The following is a 24,880-nucleotide window of genomic DNA, read 5'->3' as shown; positions in this document are numbered from 1 at the left end:
GTGCCTGCCTACATAAATATGGACTGACAGACAGGACCCTCATCCTTTACCCCCACTGTATCAAAGCCTATCTCAAACTGCTTCAGATTCTACCAGCTGCCCATGCAAACTAAATTTAAATGAAAAACAAATAGAGGCTTGGTTGTTTGCATGTATATCTTCAATCCATAGCCACCTCTTTCAAAACATGACATCATCCTCACGGCTGCAAGCACAAATCTCTGTGCTATTTTACAAGGACAAGTCTCTGACATAGCGACTGAAGATTAAGAGCTAGTTAAGGTTTCAGAGAAACAGCAATATTTGGCTTGCAGGAATATACACTTTAAAATCTCAGGCATTTTTTTGTTTGGTTTTCTGTAGGCTCTCCTGTGACCTCTGTCAGTGAGCAGCAGTTGTCCTCAACTTCTGGCCTCTTCCCTGGCAGCCCAGATGCTGTGAGCCATGGGCAGCACACAGCCCGTGGGCACCAAGAGATCCTGGCCCTCCCTCACTGGGACACCTGCCCTGGGAACCACCACAGCTCAGGGCAAAGTGTTGGATGTAACCATCAGCAACCTCAGTTTCTCTTAGAAAGATGAGAGGTTAAGTCACCATTACTCATTTTGTGCAGGTTAGTTAACCCAGGGTGCTAGATGAACTCTTAAATCAGTATAAGGTCAAGGAGCAAAGATAAATTAATTCCTTGTCTCCTACCATGTTCTCAGTCAGCTTAACATCAATGACCTTGGAGTCTGTTTACACAAAACACTTCTTAATATTGCCTCAAACAGCTATTAAGGGACACTTTGTAAATCTATAAAATACACATGTACTTCTTACATTTTACTTCATTTCTGGTTTTATGCACAGTAAGTTAGTATGATAACATGCCTCCACTGGGAATGTAACAGACATTCTCTTACCCTAAAAGAGAATAGGAATTAAGCATTTGATTACATTTAAACATAAAAAAGTATTCCTAAGCAAGTTCTGTAACCTCAGCAGCAAGAGAAATGCATACAGCAGACTTTAAATGGAGGAAACCTTTTACAGCAAAGAGCACATACAGATATTTTGTATTTCAGTCTCTACTGAAAATGTTTAAGGGTCTCTGAGTGAGTCAAGACTTCAAGAACTTCAAGATTTTTATGTATCATCAGCATTTCCATGTCTGTTAGAGCACTCAGAGAGCCCCAGTCCTTACTGTGACAGAGATCGTGACGGTAGGGAAAAAGAGATTTCCACCTTAAAGAGTAGATAGCACAGGTATGTCTGCATTAAAAAAGTCATCATTTGATAAGCCTATAAAGTATAATTTTCCTTAAAGAGACTATGGATTCCTTCAGTTCTCACAAACCTATTTCAATGGCTTCTAAACTGAAAAGAAACAAGGAGTGTCTGCTTCTATCAAAATCACCACATTGAGTTCCCAAGAGGTTCATGGGAAGGGCTAAGAACCTTGACAATAAGAATATATTGATACCACAGTGAAACTATTCTAGTAAAAAAACCCAAAACCACACACATATTCTGCCAGGCTCTGCTCTGGGGGTTTTTTGTGACACCACCACCCATCTCAGGGATATCTACTTGCTGATAAGGACTTAAGGTTTAGATTGAGTCAGATTCTGCCCTAACATTTACATTTCCTTTTCAAAACATCTTCTGCCCTTTGTACCTTTCTGTCTCACCAAAAGGTCAAGATTCTTATATAATAAATAAGAACTCGTTTAAAATTGATTATTGAATTGAATGGCCAAGTTGTTGGAGGTAAGTATGACAATATATTTGGTTCAATAATCTATGAATGGAAAAATGTTTCTCTGTTCACATTTACTCCAAAATTTTGTGTCTTAGATTTTTTTAATTTTGAAAGCTCCTAAAATAAACTATTGAGACAGAAAAGTTATTACTGGTGCTCAAAAAAGTTTGTGGAAAACTCATATATATTAATACAGTTGCATAGTAAAATCTGAGTCTTAATTTTAAGATGTGTTCAATCACATTAAAAATTAAAATCTGATGTACTTTTGAGACCTTATTCAACCACTCCATCCACTTGAGGGTGGAGTACCTGCAGTGAACCTGCTTGTTGCCTCAGCAGATAGATTATGGGATTCATGCCTTGATATTAAATGAAGAATTCAAGGATGCTGGCCACCAAGGTCATAATCTATAAAAATACTGGGGCAGATGCTGAGCTTTAATGGACCAAATAACATTTTTAATTTAATCCCGATAATTCATAATATTAAAAAGCTGGCACACTTGGGAGAGCCATGGGCTGCATTTTCCATCCCTGGTCCCCTGAGCACTGCACAGCACAGCACACCCACTGTCACCTTGCACCTCCAGCCTGTCCCATTTGGGGACACTTTACTGGACTTGTGGTCAGAAAACTCATCATCTTTTAAGACCTTTGGTGCCATCTTCTACAGGTGCCTCTGGAACCCCAGTCACTGCTGCCACGTTGGGAAGGTGAGAGAAACTGTTGGTATGCAAGAACAGCGTGACTGTGAGTCAAAGAACTCAAATTCATCTCAGTATTGATGCTGTCCTTGTTCTGAACATCAGCACAGAGAATTCAAATGCCGTGTTGTTTGCAGTTTTACTTAGATTTCCTGTATTGTGTCAAGCTCACAGTTCCTATTCTACTCCCACCAGCTCTTGTTCTGCCCAGGAGGCTGTTACCCTGCAGAAGCTGAGTACATTCTTTTTTTTTTTTTTAGTCTGTTCTAAATCGTCTTATGGTCAATAGCCTATTGATACAGAAATCATTAAAAAGAACTACCACAGACACCTAATAAACAGGAGAAGTCAGCAATTTTGTTAAATTTCTTTTTTCAGAGATATTGTGTCTCTACAGAGGTGACATTTTTACATCAGAAGATATCAAACACCTTGCATATAGACTGATTTTATTCTTCATTATACTCACTGCCAACTCTCATCCATTATGTGTTAAATGAAAAAAGAATTAATGTGTCCACAATATTCTAATTCAAAATAACTTTGTCCATGTATCTGTGACAGAAAATGACAATGTAATCTACTCTGTCTTCCTGTTATACACGTGTCTGTCTTTCTGCTATGGCCTTAAGAAGTAACCTCAGGCTAATACTTTCCAATTAAACACCTCGAAATCTGTTTAATCACAGAACTCACCACGCTGATGAAATCACTTCTTGTGAAATGACTTAAACATGACTGAGTATACACTGCTGTACAGATTTCTTTCTATCTCTGCTGTTGCAGATCATTCCTGTCATCAACAGCACCGTTTTAAACGTACACAGACATGGTAAACGAGTTATTCAGGGATATTTTATGTTTAACTCTGGCATATTTTGCTACATATCTTGGACTTATTTTGAGGGCTTATTTCCTGCTTTGCTAAGAGTGAAAGTACAGGCACTCCGTTCTTCATTTGCTTAGAACACCGTAGTTGAGTACAAAGCGCACGGGTGCTCGCAGCATCCTTCGGAGGGACGCGGGTCCCTGCCGGGGCCGAGCAGCCGGGGCCGAGCGCTTTCCCGCCCGCGGGCAAAGCGTCCATCCCCGCCCGCCGCGGCTGTTACAGGGCATCGATCTCGCCTCCCGGAGCCGCACATGCGGAGGTGCTGCCCGTGAACGGCCCGGGGCGCGCCGCGGGGCCGGAGAACAGGTGAGGCGGCGGGTCCCGGCACCGCCGGCAGCCCCCGGCACCCCTCAGAGCCCCGGGAGCGCAGCCTGGGTCTGCCCGGCGAGCGCGGCCGGGCTCCCCCCGCTCCCCCCGCGGAAAGGCGCCGCCCGCGTCCCGCCGGGCCCCGCCGCTCACCTGGGCCCGCAGTCCCCGCCGCGTCGCGGGCACACGGCAGCGTCAGCAGAGGGGGCTCCCCGCGCCCCCCGCGCCGGCCGCTCTCGGCGGTGATCCTGCCCGACGGCCCCTTTTGTCTGCCCGCGCCCCGCCCCAGCCCGGCCCGGCCGCGCCGCCCCGCCCCGCCGGGACACCGCCGCCACCGCCACGGCCACCTCCGACCGCCAGCCCTGGCGCTGCCGGCGCCGCGGGAAGCGCCGCGGGGGGGAGCGGGGCTGACTGCGCCCTGCGCCCCGGGGGGAGCCCGTGGGGCGGGATGGCCCCGGGCGAGAACCGCCCCGCGGTGGGACAGCGGCCGTGGTGGGATGGACCCCTGCGAGGCCACCGCGGCACTTTGTCACCGCGGCCCCCTGGCCATCACGGCCCCCTGGCCGCCACGGCCCCCTGGTCACCACGACCCCCTGGTGACGACCAGCGTTGCCGCTCCGATGGAGATGCCAAGTGGCGTGAGCAGGCCCTGCGGACACCTTTTGCAGAAGGAGCCCTGTTCCAAATGGCTGCCCTTGTCTCTCAGTAGGCCCATGTGGGTTTTTTTTTTTACAGTACGCTGAGCGTGGTGGAACCCGCGCAGTGCTTTGGTTTGGAAATGTGGTGGTGTTCACTTTTAAACAGGGAGGAGCAGGCTTTCCTCTTAGTTCAGCTTAGCAACAAAAATACGCTTGCATCCCCGGCTGTCTCGAGGGCACCTGAGGAAAAGGGCTTGGAGCAGAGAACAGAAGCCCTGGCAGCACAGCCAATGCAGAGTTACTGAAAGGTTAAAGAGAGAGATCCTCTGAAACGCTACTGACACCTTGCCCAAAAGGTTTAGTGAGGTCATGGGACTTTCGGTGTTTTTCTTTTGTGCTGGTGATAGCAGTGTTGTGATTCAGTCAGTATCACCCATCACTAGAGAGCACAGTGTACTGCTAAAGAGCTCTAAAGAGCCAGCCCCGCTATTGCTCCACACTTTATTGTCATGTCAAACAGCAGACTACACCAGGTAATGTTTGAGAGCGGACTTTGCCCTCTATTTATAGTATGATCTCATTTCATCTCTCTGAGTGAAGGTAAACACCAGGAGAAGCAGAACAGCAACATAGATACATCACTCCACCTGGACCTGGGATGCCCTTAAGACTTTCCTGGCCAAGTCTTTAAATGTATAAAAGTGTTTGCCTGTGTTGTGTCCGTGTGTCTTATACAAACCACTTCTTTCAGCACGGTGCAGTAGAACCCCCCTTGTCTCCCCCCTTCAAGCACCGTACAAGAGGTTTACTCATCTGTAAAATGAACATTACAAAGCTTATCTTCCAACTCATGCCAAGGACTGTACAGTGTTTACATTCGCACATGCTGGAAGAAAATTGCCTGGAAGGTACAATATAATAAAAGGTAAATTAACCTCTGCACTGTCACTGCTTGCCACGACTTTCTTCTATTCACCAGTTCTGATATTTCCATTCTTGTATTTACCACTTCAAATCAGTAAAAGTTCCTCTCTTGACACTTGTGAATTTTGCACATACAGGTAACCTTGTGAGTTGCCTCAAGCTTAAAATAAAATACCCAAATGTCATCATAGGAGTCATTTCCATCACAAAGATAGCACACCAGGGCTGCCACTGCATTTCCTGATACAATAATAGTGAGCACCACCGAGCTGCTCTCAAATTACACCCCACTTCCCTTTTTTTAACAATAATGTTAAAAAGTGCAGATGCCTTAATATTGAAAACCACAGCATCTATTATTAGCTGTGATGTAATACTGTCAGTGTAAATTTCAGAGAGACTGAAAAAAAATCTAATGCTATGAAACTGTAACATCAATTAAAAACTGGTGAATTAAGGTAAAAAGCTCTTATAATTAAGAAATCTAAACAACAACAAAAACAAACAAAAAACCCCAAACAAACCCCCCTCCCCCCCAAAAAAACCAACCACCAACATAACAACTGTTTCTGTCTTTAATGAAATATTTAATACATTTAAAAAGTGAACTTCCTTTCAGCTTTCCTCTGAAGTCTGATAGATGCAGGAACATAAAGGATTGACCAGCATGAAGATGCAGGCTCACTTTCCTAGCTGTCAGCTGCCACAGCAGACATACCTTCTCGACAGAAGGAAGGCTGTGAAGGCTGCTCTCTTCTGCTGCCAGAGGTATTGTTGTGCTAGGAAATTTCCATTGCACGTGGCCATGCACGTGACACTGCATTTTGCAGCTGCTTTCATAGCTAAACTAGGGAATATTTAATAGCTCTGGTTATATGAATTATTAAATTAACTCTTTCCTTGTAGTTGCATCCTTGAAACAGCCTATTACTGTAGCATCACCCAGGAAATCATAATGTATATTTATTCCACTCAGATTATTTGGGGAATTAAGGCTCTTATGAATTTGCTGTACTCCAACACACTGCAAACTGTTTATTTCAGCTACTGTCTTACTGTATCTATTTTTTAATGAGTAATTTTGTCTTACAGAGACAAAATAAGTATTAGGTGTAATTTGTCTTACAGAGTCTCCCTCAAAGACTTTTCAGATCTCTGGAGTTCACTCTGTAGTATCTTACTGTTTTGCATCAAGCCCATCACAGAATGTTGGTGACCGTCATATATGGCAGGTGTCTTAATAATCTCTTTTTGGAAGGATTTTTGTATGCGTAGATCAGGCTTCTCTGCACAGGAACTAAAACATATCTTCTTAGGCACTATTTTTCTCACTCAGCTCTCACTGAGTTAATTAGAGTTGTTGACCACAGTGTTGTTTTCATCAGCACAGGTTGCCCAGAGCAGCTGTGGCTGCCCCATCCCTGGCAGTGCCCAAAGCCAGGCTGGATGGGGCTCTGGGCGACCTGGGATAGTGGCAGGTGTCCCTGCCCATGGCAGAGGGCAGAGTGGGATGGGCTTTAAGATCCCTCCAACCCAAACCAGTTTGGGGTTCTGTGATTAAATATTTTGGGTGAAAATTTGCCTGCTTCCTCTGAACAGGATCCGTACAGAAGCAGCTATTCCTGCCGCTCTAGGGTGAGGAACATTTTAGCATATGACAGGCTCAAATGCGGACCTGAGCTTTGACATCCCAGTGTCCCTGGGGGCTTTATATTGTGGAAATATCCGAGAAGGTTTTGTCACGCGATAGCCTTTAACAAACCCCCATTTACTCATGGACTGATGTTTGTTAGGAACTTTAACAAACCCCCATTTACTCATGGACTGATGTTTGTTACGGACTTGTTTCCTCAGGACGGGGCAGGCCCAAGTCGCACACGCTTGGACTAAAACAGCCCCAGACAGCAGGGACAGCCCTGAGGTGGCTGGGCGGGGTTCGGGGATTCCCCGTCGGGGACTGCACCAGGTTCCCGTCCCTCGGGGAAGGGCCGGCCCCGGCCTCGCTGTGCTCCGCGGCCCGCCCCGCACACAACATGGCCGGCGGCGGCCCCACAGCTCCGCCCCGGGGCGGCGGCCGGAACGGGCGGGGCGATGGCGGCGTCCGGCGGGGACGGCCCGGGGTGAGGGGAGCGGCGGCCGCGCTCCCGCGGGCAGGTGAGCGCGGGGCATGGGCGGGTCGTGGGTGTCCGTCCCCTCCCCGACATCCCCCCTACACACCCACAGCGCCTCTACACATCCCCAGTCCCATCCCCTTCCTCCACAGCCCCGTACCTGTCCTACATACATACACACACACACACACATATCCACACCCCCACACACAGACACCCACGCATATCCCCACACATGCACACACGCACAGACACAGACACACACACACGTTCCTTCCCCACACACAGACATCCACACAGACACCCACACGTACACACCCCACGCATGCACACAAACACACCACCGCACACAGAAATGCACACCCCTCCATCACCCCAAACACACCCGGGCACACACAGCCGTGTGGCTCTTTGAGTCTTGGGCTCCTTCTCCTCCCTAGGAGGTTCCCTAACGCTTCGGGAATCTCGCAGCAGGCCCTCCTGGCCTCCTCTGATGGCACAGCCAAAGTGGATTTTCCAGTAGTAAAAATAATGAAGCACAGTTTGTACTGTTGGAAGGAAGCAGCGGTTGCTGGGTCGGGTGCCGGAGGTGCAGCTTCACCCCTATTTTGCGGTGTGAAGTCTGCCATCATCGGCACCACGGGCTCCTTAGAGTGGCGGTGATGCCAACCAGGCTGCTTTTGGGTCTCATTTCATCGATTTGTACCAGAGCCAGAGATCTCACCTGGGGGTCAGGCTGCTGCCAGGCTTCCCTGCTGCCCGTGGGAGCAGTCTGGGCAGAAAAGGCCCTGTTCTGGAGAAGTGACAGGCCTGCTGTGCCTCTGTCACGTCTGCTGTCTCTTGAGTAGGAGCTCTGGTGTTTCGTGAAGGATGTGACTTAATACAAATATGTAGGCTACGGCTGTGTTATGCAGCTCTTTGATGTTTTGTGAAACTAAGGATCTCAGCTGACCAGAAGTTTGAATGTGTGCATCTTTTGTGATGTGAATGTGTGCATCTATCTTGTGGAATCTCATTGGATTATCTAGAATACCTCTTTCCATGTTAGAGGATTCCTCTAGAAAAGTACATTGTATTAAAATTATATTATTTGTTGTGCATTCTTGTTTGTGGGTTTCAGCAATCAATTTGTACAAAATTGGAGGATTTTGTTTACAGGCCACTTAAACATCATCTGAGATTGATTAAATTCTGCAGAAACCAAGGATGAATTTTCAGTCTGCTTTCGATTCCTCTGTAGCAGGAGGGATAGGTGAGGCACCGAGATCCCAAAACAGGAAAAGAATTGTGCTCCTGTAATTTTTTTTTTTTTGATTTCTGGTAAAAGCTGTCTCCAGTGTTTAGCTCTGGCTTAATTTCAGCTCACCTTCCTGTATGAATTGCTCAAGGAGTCAGAGAAACAGGTACAATGTTAGGTTTGAATTTTGGTGAACCTCTTGAGGTAGCTTGGAGATGTGAAGAATGTTGGTTTAAAGGCTTTTGAAAAGTTTACATTGTGGTTGGTTAATACCATTGTAGCCTTTAATGCGTTTCCTTTTGAAGGGACAATTGTATCGCAGCAGACTAATCCCTGAACTTTTAAAACCACAACAAGGTGCTGTGTGGTATTACTGAGTCACTGATGATGGGTTATGCCAACTTCAGTACAAATAAATTAATTGTTTCATTTACTTTTGTTCTGGTAAAATCTGGAAGACCCAGAGAAAGATCATGACCTTGGAGAACTAAGGTCTACACACAGGAAGACAGACCCTGAGCCTTTGTGTACTCTTTTCTATCCAAGCTTGATTTCAGATTGCTTACCAACATGAATAAAAATATATGTGTCCTAAACTTTCTCAAATTGAAGTTTGTTAGTAAACATTTTGGCTTTGTAGGATTTGACAGGATAAATAGTCTGTGTGGGATTATAGAAAGAAACAATAGGGGCCTGAGCTTGGTGGCAAATGTACATTCCCATGTCTAGTCCTGGAAAATGAAGACACCTTGAATTCCAGTCCAACATGTTACTTGCAGAAATGGCATTATTATGAAATTGAATTAACATTCATTAATTACATTACTACATTTAGTAAAGGTGCTTTTATGTTTTAATTTCCTTTTCAATGGAAAGTTGTGTGTAAAAGGGGCAGTAGATGATGTTGCTTGTGGGTGTGTGATAACCCAGCTCCCTCCCACTCCTTTGCATAGTGAGTTTTATTCTTGGGAAAGTAATGTAAGAAATAATAACAAATCTAGGGAAAATAATAAAAATATAGGGAGAATCACCCCCTACCCCCATTAGGTTAGTGAGGAAGTGGGATGGGATGCCCAGAGAAGCTGTGCTGTGTCTTTGGGGCTTTTCAAAGCATAAATGGGTAAAGCCCTGAGCAAACTGTCCACACCTCGTAGCTAACCCTGTGCTGAGCAGGAGGCTGAACCAGGGGACTTGCTGGGGTCCCTTCCTGCCAGAATGGTCAGTGATCCTAACAAAAGGCTGAGCTGGGCCAGTGAGAGATCTAATGCAGAAAGTGACATCTGGTGTCAGGAGCTGAACTGCAGCTTGAAGCGCCCAACTAACAGCCTGACGTTTAGGGAAATCCTCCTGTAAGGGTTTAATGGCACCAGTTGCAAGGTCAGTCACTTTAGTTCCCTCCCCTGAGGTACTGCAAGTCTTGATTGTTGATAGAGCATGTAAGGGATTTCTCTTGGAATCATGGGTTTTTATTCTACAGGCGCCACGTGAACCAGATGAACTTCCTGCTTCAAAAGAAAGCAAAAATATATGTTCCTAAGTTAGAAACAAGGTCTGAAACCAATGCAAGGTCTGTATTGGTTCTTTAAACTTTACTCAATGTAGAATAGGGGGGTTCTGTCAGTAGTTTATTTAAGGGAGGGTTTTGTGCCTGTTTATAAAAGATGGGGAGTGTGAAAACCCTCCCTGTAACCAGTGTCCTTGTGTGCAGTTCTCCAGCTGAGAAGTGCAGGGTTTCAGTCGGAGCCTAGGTGTTCTTTCCCTTGGGTTTTAAGCTGATAATACTTATGTAGAAATGTTTTCTAGGTGCCACTTTTCTTCTGCTTTTACTTCCCTGTATCCTCTCCTATTTTCAACTTTAAAATTTTCTGTATGAACAGGCTGATTCCACTTTGGGATAATGGCAGGAAAAGTAAAGTGGGTAACTGACATAGAAAAATCTGTTCTAATAAACAACTTTGAAAAAAGAGGATGGATTCAGGTGGCAGAAAATGAAGACTGGAATTTTTATTGGTAAGTATGCTATAATTCCCAATTTCTTTTATCAGTGTTATAGAGGCTTGCCCTGTTACTAGAGTCCAAACTTCTGTAATGAACTGTACTTTCCTTCTCTTCATGATAATGATTTGTATTCAGGCTAACTATTCAACATGTCAATACTGAGAGTGAATGAGAAATTAGACCAAGATTGTGGTAAAAGGAGGAGAGTAAATTATCTTTGGATTTGATGTTTGTTTAATATAAGCCCATGAAATGCTGTCCTAGAATGCAGTAATCTATTAATGGGCAGAAACAGTGCTTTTTAAATAAATGAAACTATTTGTGATGTTCCTTTCAAATGCATCAGAATGGCAGTTTGTGCTGCCAAATGTACCCTTTGTGAACCACTTATTTAAATGGACAGGAATCTAAATGGGCAGGAATCTGCTCATGCTTTTGGAATGCAGTTGGGAGAGTGGGGAAACACTCATGGAAATTGCTGTGTTGTATTGTTTTGGGTTAGTTTTTTTTCTTTCTGAAATGATAATGTAGCAGATTGCTAGTATTCAGAAAATATTCTTAAATTTTTGCATTGAGACATCTAATATGGAAAATTCTTTGTATTTATGTCCCTGTTCTTGTCTTCTGTGAAAAGTGTAGTTGATAACTGATTTAATGACCCTGTCACTGCAGCACTTTTATCTGGTATATAACTCAACGACACAGGTGTTTTTAGCAAGATCTCTTAACCAGTTTTCAAGTCATATGTTTGAATTCCTTTTGTAATCCAGTTAGCAAGGCAGTCAATAAGAGGTTGGTTTGTGGTTTTTCTGATGAGGAAAGGTGAGTTTCAAGAGTGTGAAGTAACAGATTTAAAAGAGGATTCTGTAGCTTTTGGGTGCACTTCAGTCATTTTTAGGCCCTTCTGGGGATTGACCTGACTATCAACAAGCCAGAGTCCAGCAGGACCCACTTGTCATCTTTCTGTCCTCACTTCCTGCACCAATTTCAGTGGTTGTGGAGGGACTGATTAAACCTTCAGCAGGATTTCATTTGCTTTGTTAATAGAACTTCAGGATATGTTGGATTGTCACTGCAGCAAAATATTAAATATAAAATGAAACAAGAGAGAGAAAAGATGAAGAAATTGGAGGGAAAAGATCTCTGATTTGTCGTCCTGAAGTGTGTTTCTTGAGAGAAATCACTTGGTGTCTGTCTTTGGTTTCAGGATGAGCGTCCAAACAATCAGAAATGTGTTCAGTGTGGAAACCGGTTACCGCCTCTCCGATGACCAAATTGTCAATCATTTCCCAAACCACTATGAGCTGACCAGAAAAGATTTGATGGTAAAGAATATCAAGAGATACAGAAAAGAACTTGAGAAAGAAGGAAGTCCTCTTGCAGAAAAGGATGAAAATGGGAAATATATTTATTTGGGTATGTTGTTCTTATTGTCAGCATTCGGCTCTTTTCTTAGAGATTCAATAATTGGAAGAGAACCTGCTTTTTTGTGTGTGAAGCACTGAACCTCTGGAGTGTTATGACATTAAAGTGGCTACCTTGAAGTGCTCTGTTCCTCTTTTGGTTTGATTCATTTGGGATTTCTCAAAAGTTATTTTGGAGAGGGAAAATTGTGGGTTTAAGATACTTTGCAGTTAGGTTAGTGGTGAAACCAAAGGGCTCTGTTACTTCACATAAGAGAGGGTTACAGTTTCTTTAATTCAAAAGTGAAAAGCTAGTATGTGAAAATCTTACAATGGAGCAACAACTAAACCTTTTTGAAGGAAGACTCTAGACAGAACTGAATGAACAAACACCTCAGAGGGGAAATTTGGGAGAAGATGGGGAACTAATAAGGACAGCTAAAAAATAAAAAGCAAACCAGACAAAAAAAAATACCCAAGAAACTCAAACCCCAAAACTAATGAATGAGGAAATGAGGAAAGCAGAGTTGGTTTGGGGGTCAGAAAGTATTGAAGTGAAACAGAGTGAGATATGTGGAGTTGAATTACATCTTGGAAAAGTGAAATGAAAACACTTCATCCATGTAAGACGGCAGGTCTTCAAGAATGGAGTTGAAGATAATTTAATAGCAAAAAGTGAGAAATGTTTTTCTTTAGGTTTCAGTAATCATGGTAAAACTAAGTGTGGGAGCAAAGCAGAATAATAGGAGTTCAGAATAAGATATAATAATTAAGAATAATGGGAGTTACATGGAAATAAAAATTACTGAGCCAAAGGGGAGTTTTGCCTGCACAGAGCATGATAAAGAATGGTGGAAGCTGATCAAGGAAATTGAGAAATTTTAATTGTTTTGTTGAAATGGTATCTAATACTGCAATGGCACAGCATATAAATGGAAGAAGAAAATCTATTCACGTGAATTAGAATCTATTACTTTGAAGTTAGCATTGTGCAACATTTTGCAATTGTTTAAGTAAAAACTAGTATGGAAATGAGATAAAAAGCAACATGAGTCTTAATGAAGGTGGATCATGCCAGACTAGAAAACTGAAAATACAGAACTTTGCTTTTTTAGTCTTTATGTGTCAGTAGCCTTATCAGGTAGAGTGTCTTTAATTGTGCACCCTTTTTTCCTCCTTAATTCAGATTTTGTTCCTGTGACTTTTATGCTTCCTGCCGATTATAATCTCTTTGTTGAAGAATTCAGAAAGAATCCCTCCAGCACATGGATTATGAAACCTTGTGGCAAAGCTCAAGGAAAAGGAATATTTCTAATCAACAAACTCTCCCAAATAAAAAAATGGTCTCGAGACAGCAAAACATCTTCGTAAGTACTTGAAACCAAACCCTTTATTGTACTTTCTGTAATTAGGTGAACTGCATCAACATGCTGATTGCCTGATGCATGGGAAAAGTATGCCATTATTATTATGATTGCTTTGTCGTTTCATAGTTAGGTTTGCATTTAATCTCAGTTGTTATCTGGCTTCCTCCTTCAACAGGTTATAATGCAGCTTGTTTTGGTATGAGGACGTACACAGAACTGTTCAATTAATATTCTTTATAAAATTACTTTCAGTGTTGTTGGAGAAAAACTTGCACAGAAAGAAATTGTTTTGCTTCACAGTATTAAATAACAGGAAGCAAGAGAAAAATCTTCCCCTCAGCAATTTCAATAATTGTTTAATATATATTAAATCACTTTTTAAATTGGTACAAAAGATGAATGCATTTCTATGAAATAAATGTATTTTCCTTTTGGAACACAAAATAATATACCTCATGTTGATGATCTCCTTCCAAATGGGTGAAATAGGTTAGCAATTTTATGTTTTTTCTGACTAGAAGTTTTGATCACACAACTAATGGTTTTTCCTGTGACCAAGTGACTGGCTAAATATCATTTGAGAATTTTTCCCCCTGTCTGATTGGAATCTGAAGAATGTCACAATCTGAAAGTTATATTAACTTTTCACAGTGGTTTGCAGTTGCACACCAAGCAGAAATGCAAATATTCCAGTAGTACAAGACCTTGAATAATGAAGGTAATGCACTACATTCTTTTTGCTTGTCTGGACTGTGCCAAGCTCTAAATTCTCTTTAAGGGAAAAAGGCTGGCTTGTAGAGCTGCATTGTGAATGGCTTGGTCAGCTACTGTGTGAGTTTAAATGGGTAATTGATCTTGGTCATCTCTACAGTATTTTCACCTTTTCTTTTTTATAAAATAAGGCCTGATGCCAAGTGTGTATTATTAACCTCCACAACTTTATACACCGTCTTGGCAAAAGATGCAAGATTTCAGTCAACTCGAAATTTACAGAACACTTCTAAAGAAGCAAAGACTTCAAGGATTGTAGTGTTGCAGATATCATACTGTGAGACATTTTGTGTCTTTCAGGTTTGTGTCTCAGTCTTCCAAAGAAGCCTATGTGATTTCACTCTACATCAACAATCCCTTACTAATTGGTGGAAAGAAATTTGATCTTCGTCTCTATGTTTTGGTGTCTACCTATCGTCCACTGAGATGTTACATGTAAGGTTGCTTGTCTTTGTATTTTGTTTAGAGATAATGTCCAGTGTAGTCAAAATAATGTTGTGCATGTTATACAAGAAGTTTAACCAGTAACTGGTATCCTAGGATGCTCACTTCCTTGCTTCTCACAGGGATTTAACACATTTTAATGACTTTTTGCATTTAAGGTACAAGCTTGGGTTTTGCCGGTTTTGCACAGTGAAATACACACCAAGTACAAGTGAACTGGATAACATGTTTGTACATCTTACAAATGTTGCCATTCAGAAACATGGGGTAAGTGTGCTGATTTCTTAGATGCTCTTTTGTGGCAAGACTGATTTTCTTTAATTGTCCCAGAAACTTGGAATCAAAAGGTTTTGTCATACTCCTCATCATCTTGCAATTAATATACTTCACCTTGCACTTACAAATAAATACATTTTAGAATGTGGACATTTTAGAAAACCACAAATCAGAAGTCAAGATAATGAGTTGCAGCTCTGTAGTTGGTGTGATATTTTCAGTATTGGCTCACAGTAGTTGAGAGCAGGGGTCTCCTTTAATTTAAAAGGCAACATACTCACTTATGAATTGAACAATGAAATTTATGAGCTTGGATCATGTGGTTATGCACTTTATAAATAGTGCTTTAATATCCCCATCTTCATTTCCCCTTCCCTCTCTCTCTCTCTGGCAGTTAATTCAATTTCTTCTTCCCAGCACTTACTCATCACAGGATTTTCCAGCTTCTTCCAGTGTTTCCCCAGCCTCCTACCCCTGCCTTCCTTCTGTGGGAAACAAAGGGAACGTGCAGTTGCAAACTTGAGATAAATAAGTGCTGCCTGGCCATCTGGTGGCTTCCTCTTGCATGGACAAAGCTGGAGCTCTGCCTGCAGAACAGTTCTGTCCTGTAATTTGCCATTGATATTGATGTGGAAATATGAGAGCTTTGACAGCCCTTCCTTATGTCAAAGCAGGCCGCAATTCAGCAGTGGGGAGGGAAGGTTAGTGGGGCAGGGGTGACATAGATGGGGATACAGTGTCACTTCCCAAGCCTTGTTCCTTCAGGGAATGACTTGATAATGACTGTCCCTTTGGTGTTTTTAGCGGATGTCTGTGATTTACAAACCATGCCTCTGGTACAGTCATTAAAACTCTATTGTTGCACTTCCTAATGCCAGAAACTTTATTTTAATGGTATGGAAAATAATATGTATGGACACGCACACACATGCTCCTGATTATATTAATGTAGGTATACACATGCACTCATACACAAGATATATGCAATATATCTTAAATTGAAACCTTGCTTAATATGCCTTCTCTGGTGCTGTTCCATAAGATGTGCAGCATAGCAGAACTGTTTTTGTCTGGATATTGCTGCAACAACAATGTAAATGATAATGTTGATAGTTCTTAACCAGGGTAAGTGGTCAAATATGCCATTTTTCAGTACTACAAACATTTTATTGTTCAGTTGCTGCTTTGTGAAGTACTTCAAACATGTTTTGGTTTCACAGGCACAGTGAGAATTACTTATGGTGAAAGCAGGTCCCATACAACTTTTAGAAAAACTCCTGGTGGTGTTGCCAGTAGCAGAGAAGATGTGAGGCATGTGGTACATGCCTTGTTATTATGCACCCTTCTATCTTCTCTACCAGTTAAAGAATGGCCTTCAAGATTTTTCCCAGATAAGAGAAGGGACTGTGGTGGTGACGTCACTTAGAATAAAGGGCAACAGAAATGAGTACAGAAGTAGCAGCCTAAGAATGTGGAATTATTACTAGAATATTTGAAAAGCTTTTTATAAATTGTAAACTACTGATATCTGTTCAGTTTTGCAGAAAGGCAGAAGAGAAGTTTAATGTATGTTACCCATCCTATTTGTTCTGTTTTAAATGTGCCTATAACTTTGGAGGCTTTTAGACTGTACAGCTTTAGTCTTCTAAAACTGTACCTGATTTGAGCTGTCAGTAATTTATAAAAGTATGATGAGGTCCTGAAAATTGTGTGTGTAATACAAACAAAACAACAATAATTCCTATACATAATTATTTTCACTTTGTTTTAATGTCTTTAATGAAACAACTGTAATTATGTAAAGTTCTACCTGATTGCAATCTGTTTTGATTTGAGTACTTGATCTGAAGGGCAAAGAGGGCTGAAACTTTGATCTCTGTTCCCTTGCTGGAATCTGGTGTCATGACATTTTTATCATGGAACAAATCTTGAGAACCATGTTTCAGGTCTTAATTTGTACTGTTCAGTTCTCCAAATTTGCTAATGGGGGAGCTATAGGAGAAAGCCTGATAATGAGACAGGTGCTTCTCTGACCTTGTCCTAGAGGGCAGCAGAATTTGTTCTTCTGAGAGCTTTTTTCTGCTCCATGCATTGTGTTTTGTAATTTAGCAGGCATACAATCATTAATTCTCAGAAATGCTCTGAGGAGAACACTTTATAAAGGGACAAAGCATTTATCCTGAGAGTTCCTTGAGGACTGAACATGTGCCTTTCCATCAGTATGAACACCCCTCACTTTGCTCTTGTCTTTCCATTTAAAGAGAAATATTGCACAGCCTTGATAGCTTCTGAAAAGACAACATAAGGTATCCTCCTGTTTCCCCCTGTTCATTTTCAGCAATGCTTAGTGGGGTTTTGTACTGAATCACTTGAAAATTTGAACTTTTAAAAACAATTCAGGTGTCACTATGTTCTTGAATGTGGCTGTTATCAGTAGCACCATTAAGAAGATACCAGGGAACAAAAAAATTGTGCTTTACATAAGTAAACACAGACAAACACTTTCAAGTGCTGCATTTTACAACAGCTACCTTCAGTGAAATTCTGCTGTTGCTCATTAATTGTTTTTTCCTTATCCCCAGAGGAGCAAAATGTTCAGTTCTTTCCTTTCACATTTCAAAACTTCTATTTCCAAATCATAACTCATACTTTAGTATAAAACTGTCCAAGTACCCAGGTTTTTTTCTCCTAACAAAGATTTATTACTTTATTTACGATGTGTGATACAAGCATATTAAAGCTATAATAAAAGCAATTGTTTATGTAGAGGGCAGTTCAAAGTTAAGGTGTTCATGAAGCTGCAAGAACAATTAGCCAGGTTTGTCTTTAGAGCAGTGCTTGTAAATATAAGGGGACTTTTTGTGGGGATGAGAAAAAACCTGCTGAACAACTTTGAAATCTTAGACTGAGTGAACTCCTTAACTCTTCAGGATGATTACAACCATATCCATGGAGGCAAGTGGACAGTGAGTAACTTACGCCTCTACCTGGAGAGCACCCGTGGGAAGGAAGTCACCAACAAATTATTTGATGAAATCCACTGGATCATTGTGCAGTCCCTGAAGGCGGTTGCGGTGAGTGCTGCCAGCGATAGCATTCCAGCTGCAGGCTTCCCATAGCCATTCCAGCTGCAGGCTTCCCATAGCCATTCCAGCTGCAGGCTTCCCAAAACCATCCCAGCTGCAGGCTTCCCAAAGCCATTCCAGCTGCAGGCTTCCCAAAACCATTCCACTTGCAGGCTTCCAAAGCCATTCCAGCTGCAGGCTTCCCAAAGCCATTCCAGCTGCAGGCTTCCCATAGCCATTCCAGCTGCAGGCTTCCCAAAACCATTCCAGCTGCAGGCTTCCCAAAGCCATTCCAGCTGCAGGCTTCCCAAAACCATTCCACTTGCAGGCTTCCAAAGCCATTCCAGCTGCAGGCTTCCCAAAGCCATTCCAGCTGCAGGCTTCCCATAGCCATTCCAGCTGCAGGCTTCCCATAGCCATGGAAGTGAGCTTGCCATTCAAACCCCTGCATCTCTTTTCTTCTCTTTGAGTGATGGTGTTGATGCTGATTTCTGCAGCTTTCTTATCTCTTGATTTCTTGATGTCTCTTGAGATGAGGGAACTGAATCTTGGGTGGGTGAGTGGGTTGAGCTGTCTGTGGATATTTGCAGGAGTGAATAAATCTCTTTCCTTGAGGGATTTGTGAACTATTTAATATGACTTGATACTGCCCTTGTGAATAGTATTAAGTTCTGCCAAAATGGGTGATGTCATTCCAGCAATAACAAATGTGTCAAAGAAAAAAAACCTCTGGAGGACAGTTTATCAAAGCAAACCTAAGGCTATTAGCTCATCAGAGTTACATAATGTACTTTCACTACTTGTATGCATAAGTCACAGTGTTATCATGAATTTATTAAAAAAAAAAAAAAAAGAAGAAGCAGCAGCCAGTTCTCTGCTTGAGTGACTTTCTAGTGTTGGGGTAATATTCTGTGATCACATTACAGGGCAGGTACCACTCTGGGAGTCAGCTGGGGTAACTGAGTTGCCAAGGACTTTCCTGGTCCCAAGTACATTGTCTTGTCCTCTCTTTTGGGTTGGTCCTGGCACCATTTAGAGCTGAATCAGCTCACTTGTGCACTGACAATTACTACCTTGCTTTATTGATGGCTTGGTGTTCTGCCAGGGGAATAAGCTGAGTCATGGAAGGAGCAGATGAATACCAGAATCAGCACGAGAAACAGGGACAAGGTCGTGCAGCCAGGATCAGTGGGAGCTGGGGAAGCACACCTTAACCTGGCCTCTGCTGTGCAGTCATATCTGAAGGTGCTTGGGGGAAGAAAAGGGATATAATCAAATGATAGCAGAACCTTAGAAGAGAAGTGGTAAAAATTATGGAGCATGAAATCTGTTGTTCCTCTGTCCTTCTGACAATGGCACATGTAATTAGATTCTTGTTCCTCCTCCCCTCTTTCAGTCCCTGAAGAAATGAAAAGCTTCATTATTAGTTATGGGGAAAACATCTCAGAAACCTTCACAAAGTTTTCTCTAAAAGATCTAATGAGCTTCGTGTAGAAGAAAGTATTATACCGTGCATACTGCAAATGTTTATATAATGCATATATGATGCATAATGCAGATGCTGGAAAGCTCCTGGTTCTCTAGGGGATGTGCATCTAAGCAAACTTGATTCCTGCTCTCTCTTGGCTTTAGGGTTATATTTACCTTGAGTAATTAAAATTTTTAAATGTATTTTGTAATTGTTTGACCTAAAATTTCTGCATAGCTACAGCAGCAGAATAAAAGAAATGTCTTTGAATTGCTTTAGTTTAAAGAATTCACAATTATATGAAGCTGTAAATTTTCAAATTTTCTGTTTTCTTCTGATGCGTGCAGGCTTTAAATATAGTTATTACTTTTGCAAAGTATAAACCCACTTATTTTCACTATGGAAACATAATGGAAAATTAACATAACTCAATACTTGGCATCAGTGCAATCATTAGTATTGAAATATTTACATCCAGCCTCAGAAAAAGAGGCAATGCTGAACCTACTAGGTAGCAAGCTTATATTTGAGTTACAATACTGAAAAGTGTTGTAGAAGATTCATAATGTCATTACATGTGATTTCTAGCAAAGAAAGTAGGTAATTGGGTTACTTACTGAAGAGTAGATTTTAATACATACTACTGTCTTTTCTTTTTCCCCAGCCTGTAATGAATAATGATAAACACTGCTTTGAGTGTTATGGATATGACATTATTATTGATGACAAGCTTAAACCCTGGCTAATTGAGGTAAAGTTCTATAAAATACTTCCTTCTATAAAAGTTCCTTCCTTCTATAATGTTCTATAAAAAACTTCCTTCTCATTTCACGGAATAAAACTAAGTAGATTTTAATGTAGTCTTTCCTCTTTTTAGATAGTATTTTTTGCTTATCGGGTAAGTGGATTAAGAAAAACACTGGAAAGTGACATAGTTCATGTGATGACTAAGCTACCATGGGCTTTTCTTTCATATTTTTTTGGTGTTTCTATTTGTTTGTGGCTTTCTGTTTTGGTTTCTAACTCCAGTGCATCAACTGCACTTCAGAGGCAGTCTGAATGTTAGCAGCCCTGTTAAATACTGGATCAGTACCTGAAAAACGGCCATCAAGTTTGATGGAGCAAAACATCAAATTTAATTTTTAAATGCTGTCATGGCCTTAACGTTACAGATTAAGAGGAAACAAAAGGGGCGTACAAAGTATAATTAGGATATTTGGAAAGATTTTTATTTTTTACATAAATTTCTCTTTCATACATATACTTTAGCTCTGTATGTTCAATATAAATTTTATCCATCCCTCTTCCTTCTCAATTTAATTTGAAGTGAACTTCATAAAAAAAAAATTCTGTTTATCGCTCTGATACTTACTTCTCCAAAATAAATGGGGAACAAAGATATGTTAAATGAATCCCAGCTTTAATTAAAACAAGATACAATGCAGTGCTTTGAACAGAGAGCACTCTCCAGCTCACAATATAACAGGAGAACTCAGGTAAGAACTTGGAGAAAAGTTGTTTTCCAGAAGAGAGCCCCAGATTTCTGTGGGCAACAGTGGCTCATGTAAACAGGGCAAATTTTAAGGACTCAAATGTATGGGGTCTGTAACCATGTAAACAGAAAATTAAATAAAAATTCTGCCTTGTCTGATTGACCCTGGTGAATCTCACTCCAACAGAAATCTGCAGGCTGACGCTGCAGACACTTAACAGAGTGGTACTTTCCTGTCTAAGTAAAACGAAAAATGCCCAGTGGGGAATTCCTTCCAGTGCCTGAGGAACTGAAAGATGTGCTTTGAGCCACCAAGGCTCAATTTCCCGTATGGCACACACAGACATCACACATGCTGTTTGAAGAACACTCCAGAAACTGATACTGGTTTTTTTCCCTTTTATAGGTTAATGCTTCCCCTTCTCTTACTTCCAGCACCGCTAATGATCGCATCTTGAAGTATAATCTTATTAATGACACGCTTAACATTGCTGTGCCTAACGGGGAAATTCCTGACTGCAAATGGAATAAATCTCCACCAAAAGAGGTTCTGGGCAATTATGAAGTCTTGTAAGTTTTATCAGTGTTTCATAGAAAAGCCAATGGTTTTCTTTCAGCTCACTTTTTTTTGATGTGTAGTGTAGACCAAAAAGATAAAGTAAACTTCATTCTGATATGAAAAATGGGCACAAAGTACCACTTCATTTCTTTGGAGCTGCATTGGAGGTGGGACTGCATTAAAGCAGAGTTCCCTTGCCTCATGTCCAGAGACAATGTTGCCTGATAAGCTCCTGCTTGCACCTTCTGAGCTTCTAGCAGCTAGAACTGAGGGACAGAAGCAAAGAGAATGTTTGCCTTCTACATGTGCAGAACTTTAATTTTATGGAGGATAATATATACATGGTACTTAAACAGTTAAAATAGTTGGTTCTGGTTTAAAAGTTATTTGATGCAAATTTTCTCTCAGTTCATGGAAATAATGCCTCATGCCTCTTGAGTCCTGTGAATAATGAATGTAATAATAAATCATAGAATTGTCAGATATTTTTTAATTTCCTCGATTGGTATTATAAGGAGAGAAATGAAGGAAACTGAGACTTTTTATATTGGAATGTCTGTAAGATTTATCTAGGATGGATTGGTTTTATGCAGAAGAACACTGATTTTAATACCATATTGCTGACACAGTTTCTTATCTTTTTGGAGAAAATGTTTGGATAGTTTCTCTTAGCATTAGTGGTGCAGTCGCTCAGTATGTCAGGAATGCCCTTTATGTACATAGCTGATCCACTAGTTCTTGCTCATCTTAAATACTTTTACTCTATGCTAGTAAAAGCAGTTAAATGTAAGTGGTCTGAATTAGGATTTAAGATTTAATGAATGTTGTACACATGGTAGCTATGAATACCTATAAAACAGTATAACTAAGTATATTTTATGATTTTCCTACAAAATTCTTTAGTATTATCTTCTGTTAATTAAAATTACCTATTTATAACCAAATTCTGCTTGGAATTTGCATAGCAGTTGAAATGTCAGTTTATGCTGAGGTTATCTGAGGCTATAATGGATGTAGATATCTACAGAACCGCTCATCATTGTGCTTAAGTGTTACAAATACATATTATCAGATGCATTTTGTATGATCACATGGCTGCTTAGTTCATCTCATTCTTTCCCTTCTCTCTTTGTGATGCAACAGGGGAGTTTTAACGCTGCAGCTAACAATCCTCCCTTTGAAGCAATAGCTCAGGAGTTATTTGAACTGGCAGCAGGCTCATGTTCTGCTTAACCACAGACCTGCAGAAGTACATGGGGAACTTCACAAGCACAAAATTTCATAAGCTTGGGAGTTTAACTAAAGCTGCCAGATGACTTGTTTCTTTCAAACTGGCGCTGAAGATATTTCAGGATGATCTGTATTGTAAAATTATAGATTCATAGACTCATAGCTGCTTGTCATGCTATGCCTGCATGAAGCCGTATGCAGAGCAGCTTGTATCAAACTCCATTTCTAGACAGTAAGCAGAATAGAATGTAGAAGTAGAATGCACAGGGCCCAGAGCTGTTTGTGTAGCAGCACGAGGCACTGAAGGGGTTTCCTCTCCTGCAGATACGATGAAGAGATGGCGCAGAGTGACGGGACTGACCGCGACCTGCGGGGCCGTCCTGGGCAGCCCACGGGGGTCAAAGGAAGCCGTGCAAGAGATTCAGGAAAGCCTGTCCTGACCACCTGGAAGTGATGACAGAAAAAACAGCTGCCCTCTTGGTAGGACGACATCAAGAATAACTTGAGGTTTTGGAACAGATTCCTATGTTTTGCTACATTCATGTAGGAAATTCTAATGAAGATAAAACAGCCTTTGAAAAGTGAAACAAACGCTCAAAACCCAGGAACTGTACTAGACATATACTGACCTGATAATTATTACAATAGATATAGAGTGTGTATGTATATACAGTTCTGTTTATATGATTTGTATAAACGAATTCTCAATAATGATCAAGAACTTTATTTATAAAGTGGCAACTCAAATGCATATTCTGAAAGAAACTCCTTGCTGTTCTGGATAGTATTTATTTCCTCTAGTAGCCTATCCCTTCCTGCCTATAATAAATGAGCTGTGGATTCTATAAAAGGATGATGGTGGTAAACATTAATTTTTTCACAGTGGTGGTTCATATTCTTGTAGTAAAAGAAAAGCAACTAGAAAAAAATAGCAGTACATCTACTTGAGGCTGTTGCCAGTTAATGCAGCTATTGATTTATAACCAGTATTAAAAAATTGAAAAGCAAGTCCTTATATGCTGAGGGTTGGGGGTTTTTATTTCCTTTAGGTGTTCTAAGCTCCTAACTCTTTAAAAGTAGGAAGTTTTATGGACTGAGGGAGTATTTCAATGGTATATTGATGGACTGTTTCACTAGCCATTAACTTTTATTTTGAGATAGTGCATGTCTGTGAAAAACAGACAGAACAAAGATACTGTGATAAATTTCATTGCTTGAAGCTGATGATTAATCTTTATTTACACCAGAATCTCTCAGTGTATTTATGCATGTATATAAGCCAAATATCTGTATATTTTTGTATATTTAATTTACAAAGATTGTTGCACATGGCAATCTATGTTTGGTAGCTATGTTAACAGTTGTGATGATTAGCTACCAAAACTAAGATGCAAAACTTAGCTACCAAAACTTAGGAGCAAAAGATAAAAATGGATATTTCAGTCTTCTAACAGCAAAGCATATGAATAAACTAGTGGGGTCTGTGATTGGCTGTTGCTTCCACTTGACTTCAAACAAGATATTGGGTGGTTATTTATAAATGCATTGGTTGGGTTTATTCTCCTCTCTCCCTCCCTCCCCCTTCTTCCTTTTTTTATTCTTTTTTGTAAAGTTTAACTCTCCCAGGGTTTTTAGTTTCTTGAACATCTAAACCAGACCACCTGCAACTGCACCACTTCACCTGTTTTGGAAGATCCTCCTAGAAGAGTGCAGCAAACCATGGTCTCCAGGACAGCTGAACACAGTGTGGCCAGAGCAGCTTGTGTTGGGGAGGAAGGGCAGGTGTGGGCTGGGCTGACCAATACCCTTACACAGAATCTGGGGTTAATCCTGGCAGTAAAGAATGAAATCTGTCGGCTGAGTAACTCCGAGCAGTCTTCATTGATCTTGTATATTCCACTAAAATAAAATCTAACTGGTTCTCTCTTCATCAGCTTTGAGTCTTCTCACTGGCCTCTACAAAAGCATATTCTAGGTGACTCTTGAAATAAATAAATGTAAGGTAAGATGATCACTGCAGGATTGTAAAGCTCACCTAAATTCCAGGTCTCATATTTTGTGGTTGGCGTTTTCTGCTTGGGTTTTTTGGTGTGGGTTTTATTGGTGGTGGTGGTGGAGGGTTGATTTGGTTGTTCTTAATTCCTAACTGTGAGTCTTGCTTGTATATTTGAGCCTTGACAGGCAAGTTGCTCTTAAGCAGAGGTGTAGTCAGATGTGTTAATCATCCTAGTGTTTTAATTACTGATATTTA

The 24,880-nt window shown here is 41.2% G+C and overlaps 1 protein-coding gene across 2 annotated transcripts; it reads left to right on the top strand.

The window, feature by feature from the left end:
* Positions 1 to 3,408: 3,408 nt before the first annotated feature.
* TTLL1 (TTL family tubulin polyglutamylase complex subunit L1) lies at positions 3,409 to 24,559 on the top strand. Of its 2 annotated transcripts, none has more exons than XM_064701728.1 (10): positions 3,409 to 3,646; positions 10,434 to 10,566; positions 11,762 to 11,970; positions 13,144 to 13,324; positions 14,396 to 14,530; positions 14,698 to 14,806; positions 17,746 to 17,889; positions 20,013 to 20,099; positions 21,247 to 21,410; positions 22,954 to 24,559. In XM_064701728.1, exons 2-10 carry the CDS (start codon positions 10,454 to 10,456, stop codon positions 23,081 to 23,083), a joined length of 1,272 nt encoding a protein of 423 aa, XP_064557798.1. In that variant the 5' UTR covers positions 3,409 to 3,646; positions 10,434 to 10,453; the 3' UTR covers positions 23,084 to 24,559. The 2 variants fall into 2 exon arrangements, with proteins under 2 accessions (XP_064557798.1, XP_064557792.1); XM_064701722.1 differs by lacking the exon at positions 3,409 to 3,646 and adding an exon at positions 7,278 to 7,362.
* Positions 24,560 to 24,880: the final 321 nt, after the last annotated feature.

The sequence above is a fragment of the Zonotrichia leucophrys genome, chromosome 1A, assembly GCF_028769735.1.
Source record: "Zonotrichia leucophrys gambelii isolate GWCS_2022_RI chromosome 1A, RI_Zleu_2.0, whole genome shotgun sequence".
Classification (NCBI taxonomy): Eukaryota; Metazoa; Chordata; class Aves; order Passeriformes; family Passerellidae; genus Zonotrichia; species Zonotrichia leucophrys.
The sequence above is the reverse complement of the archived record's forward strand: the minus strand, read 5'-3'. Positions and strand labels throughout refer to the sequence as shown.

What these genes read in the sequence shown, in the direction of transcription:
- TTLL1 (XM_064701728.1), top strand. Translation starts at nt 10,454, where the DNA reads ATGGCAGGAAAAGTAAAGTGGGTAACTGACATAGAAAAATCTGTTCTA. An exon ending in CGAGACAGCAAAACATCTTC is followed by an intron (nt 13,325 to 14,395) that starts GTAAGTACTTGA and finishes TGTGTCTTTCAG; the next exon opens with GTTTGTGTCTCAGTCTTCCA. An exon ending in CTGGGCAATTATGAAGTCTT is followed by an intron (nt 21,411 to 22,953) that starts GTAAGTTTTATC and finishes CCTCTCCTGCAG; the next exon opens with ATACGATGAAGAGATGGCGC.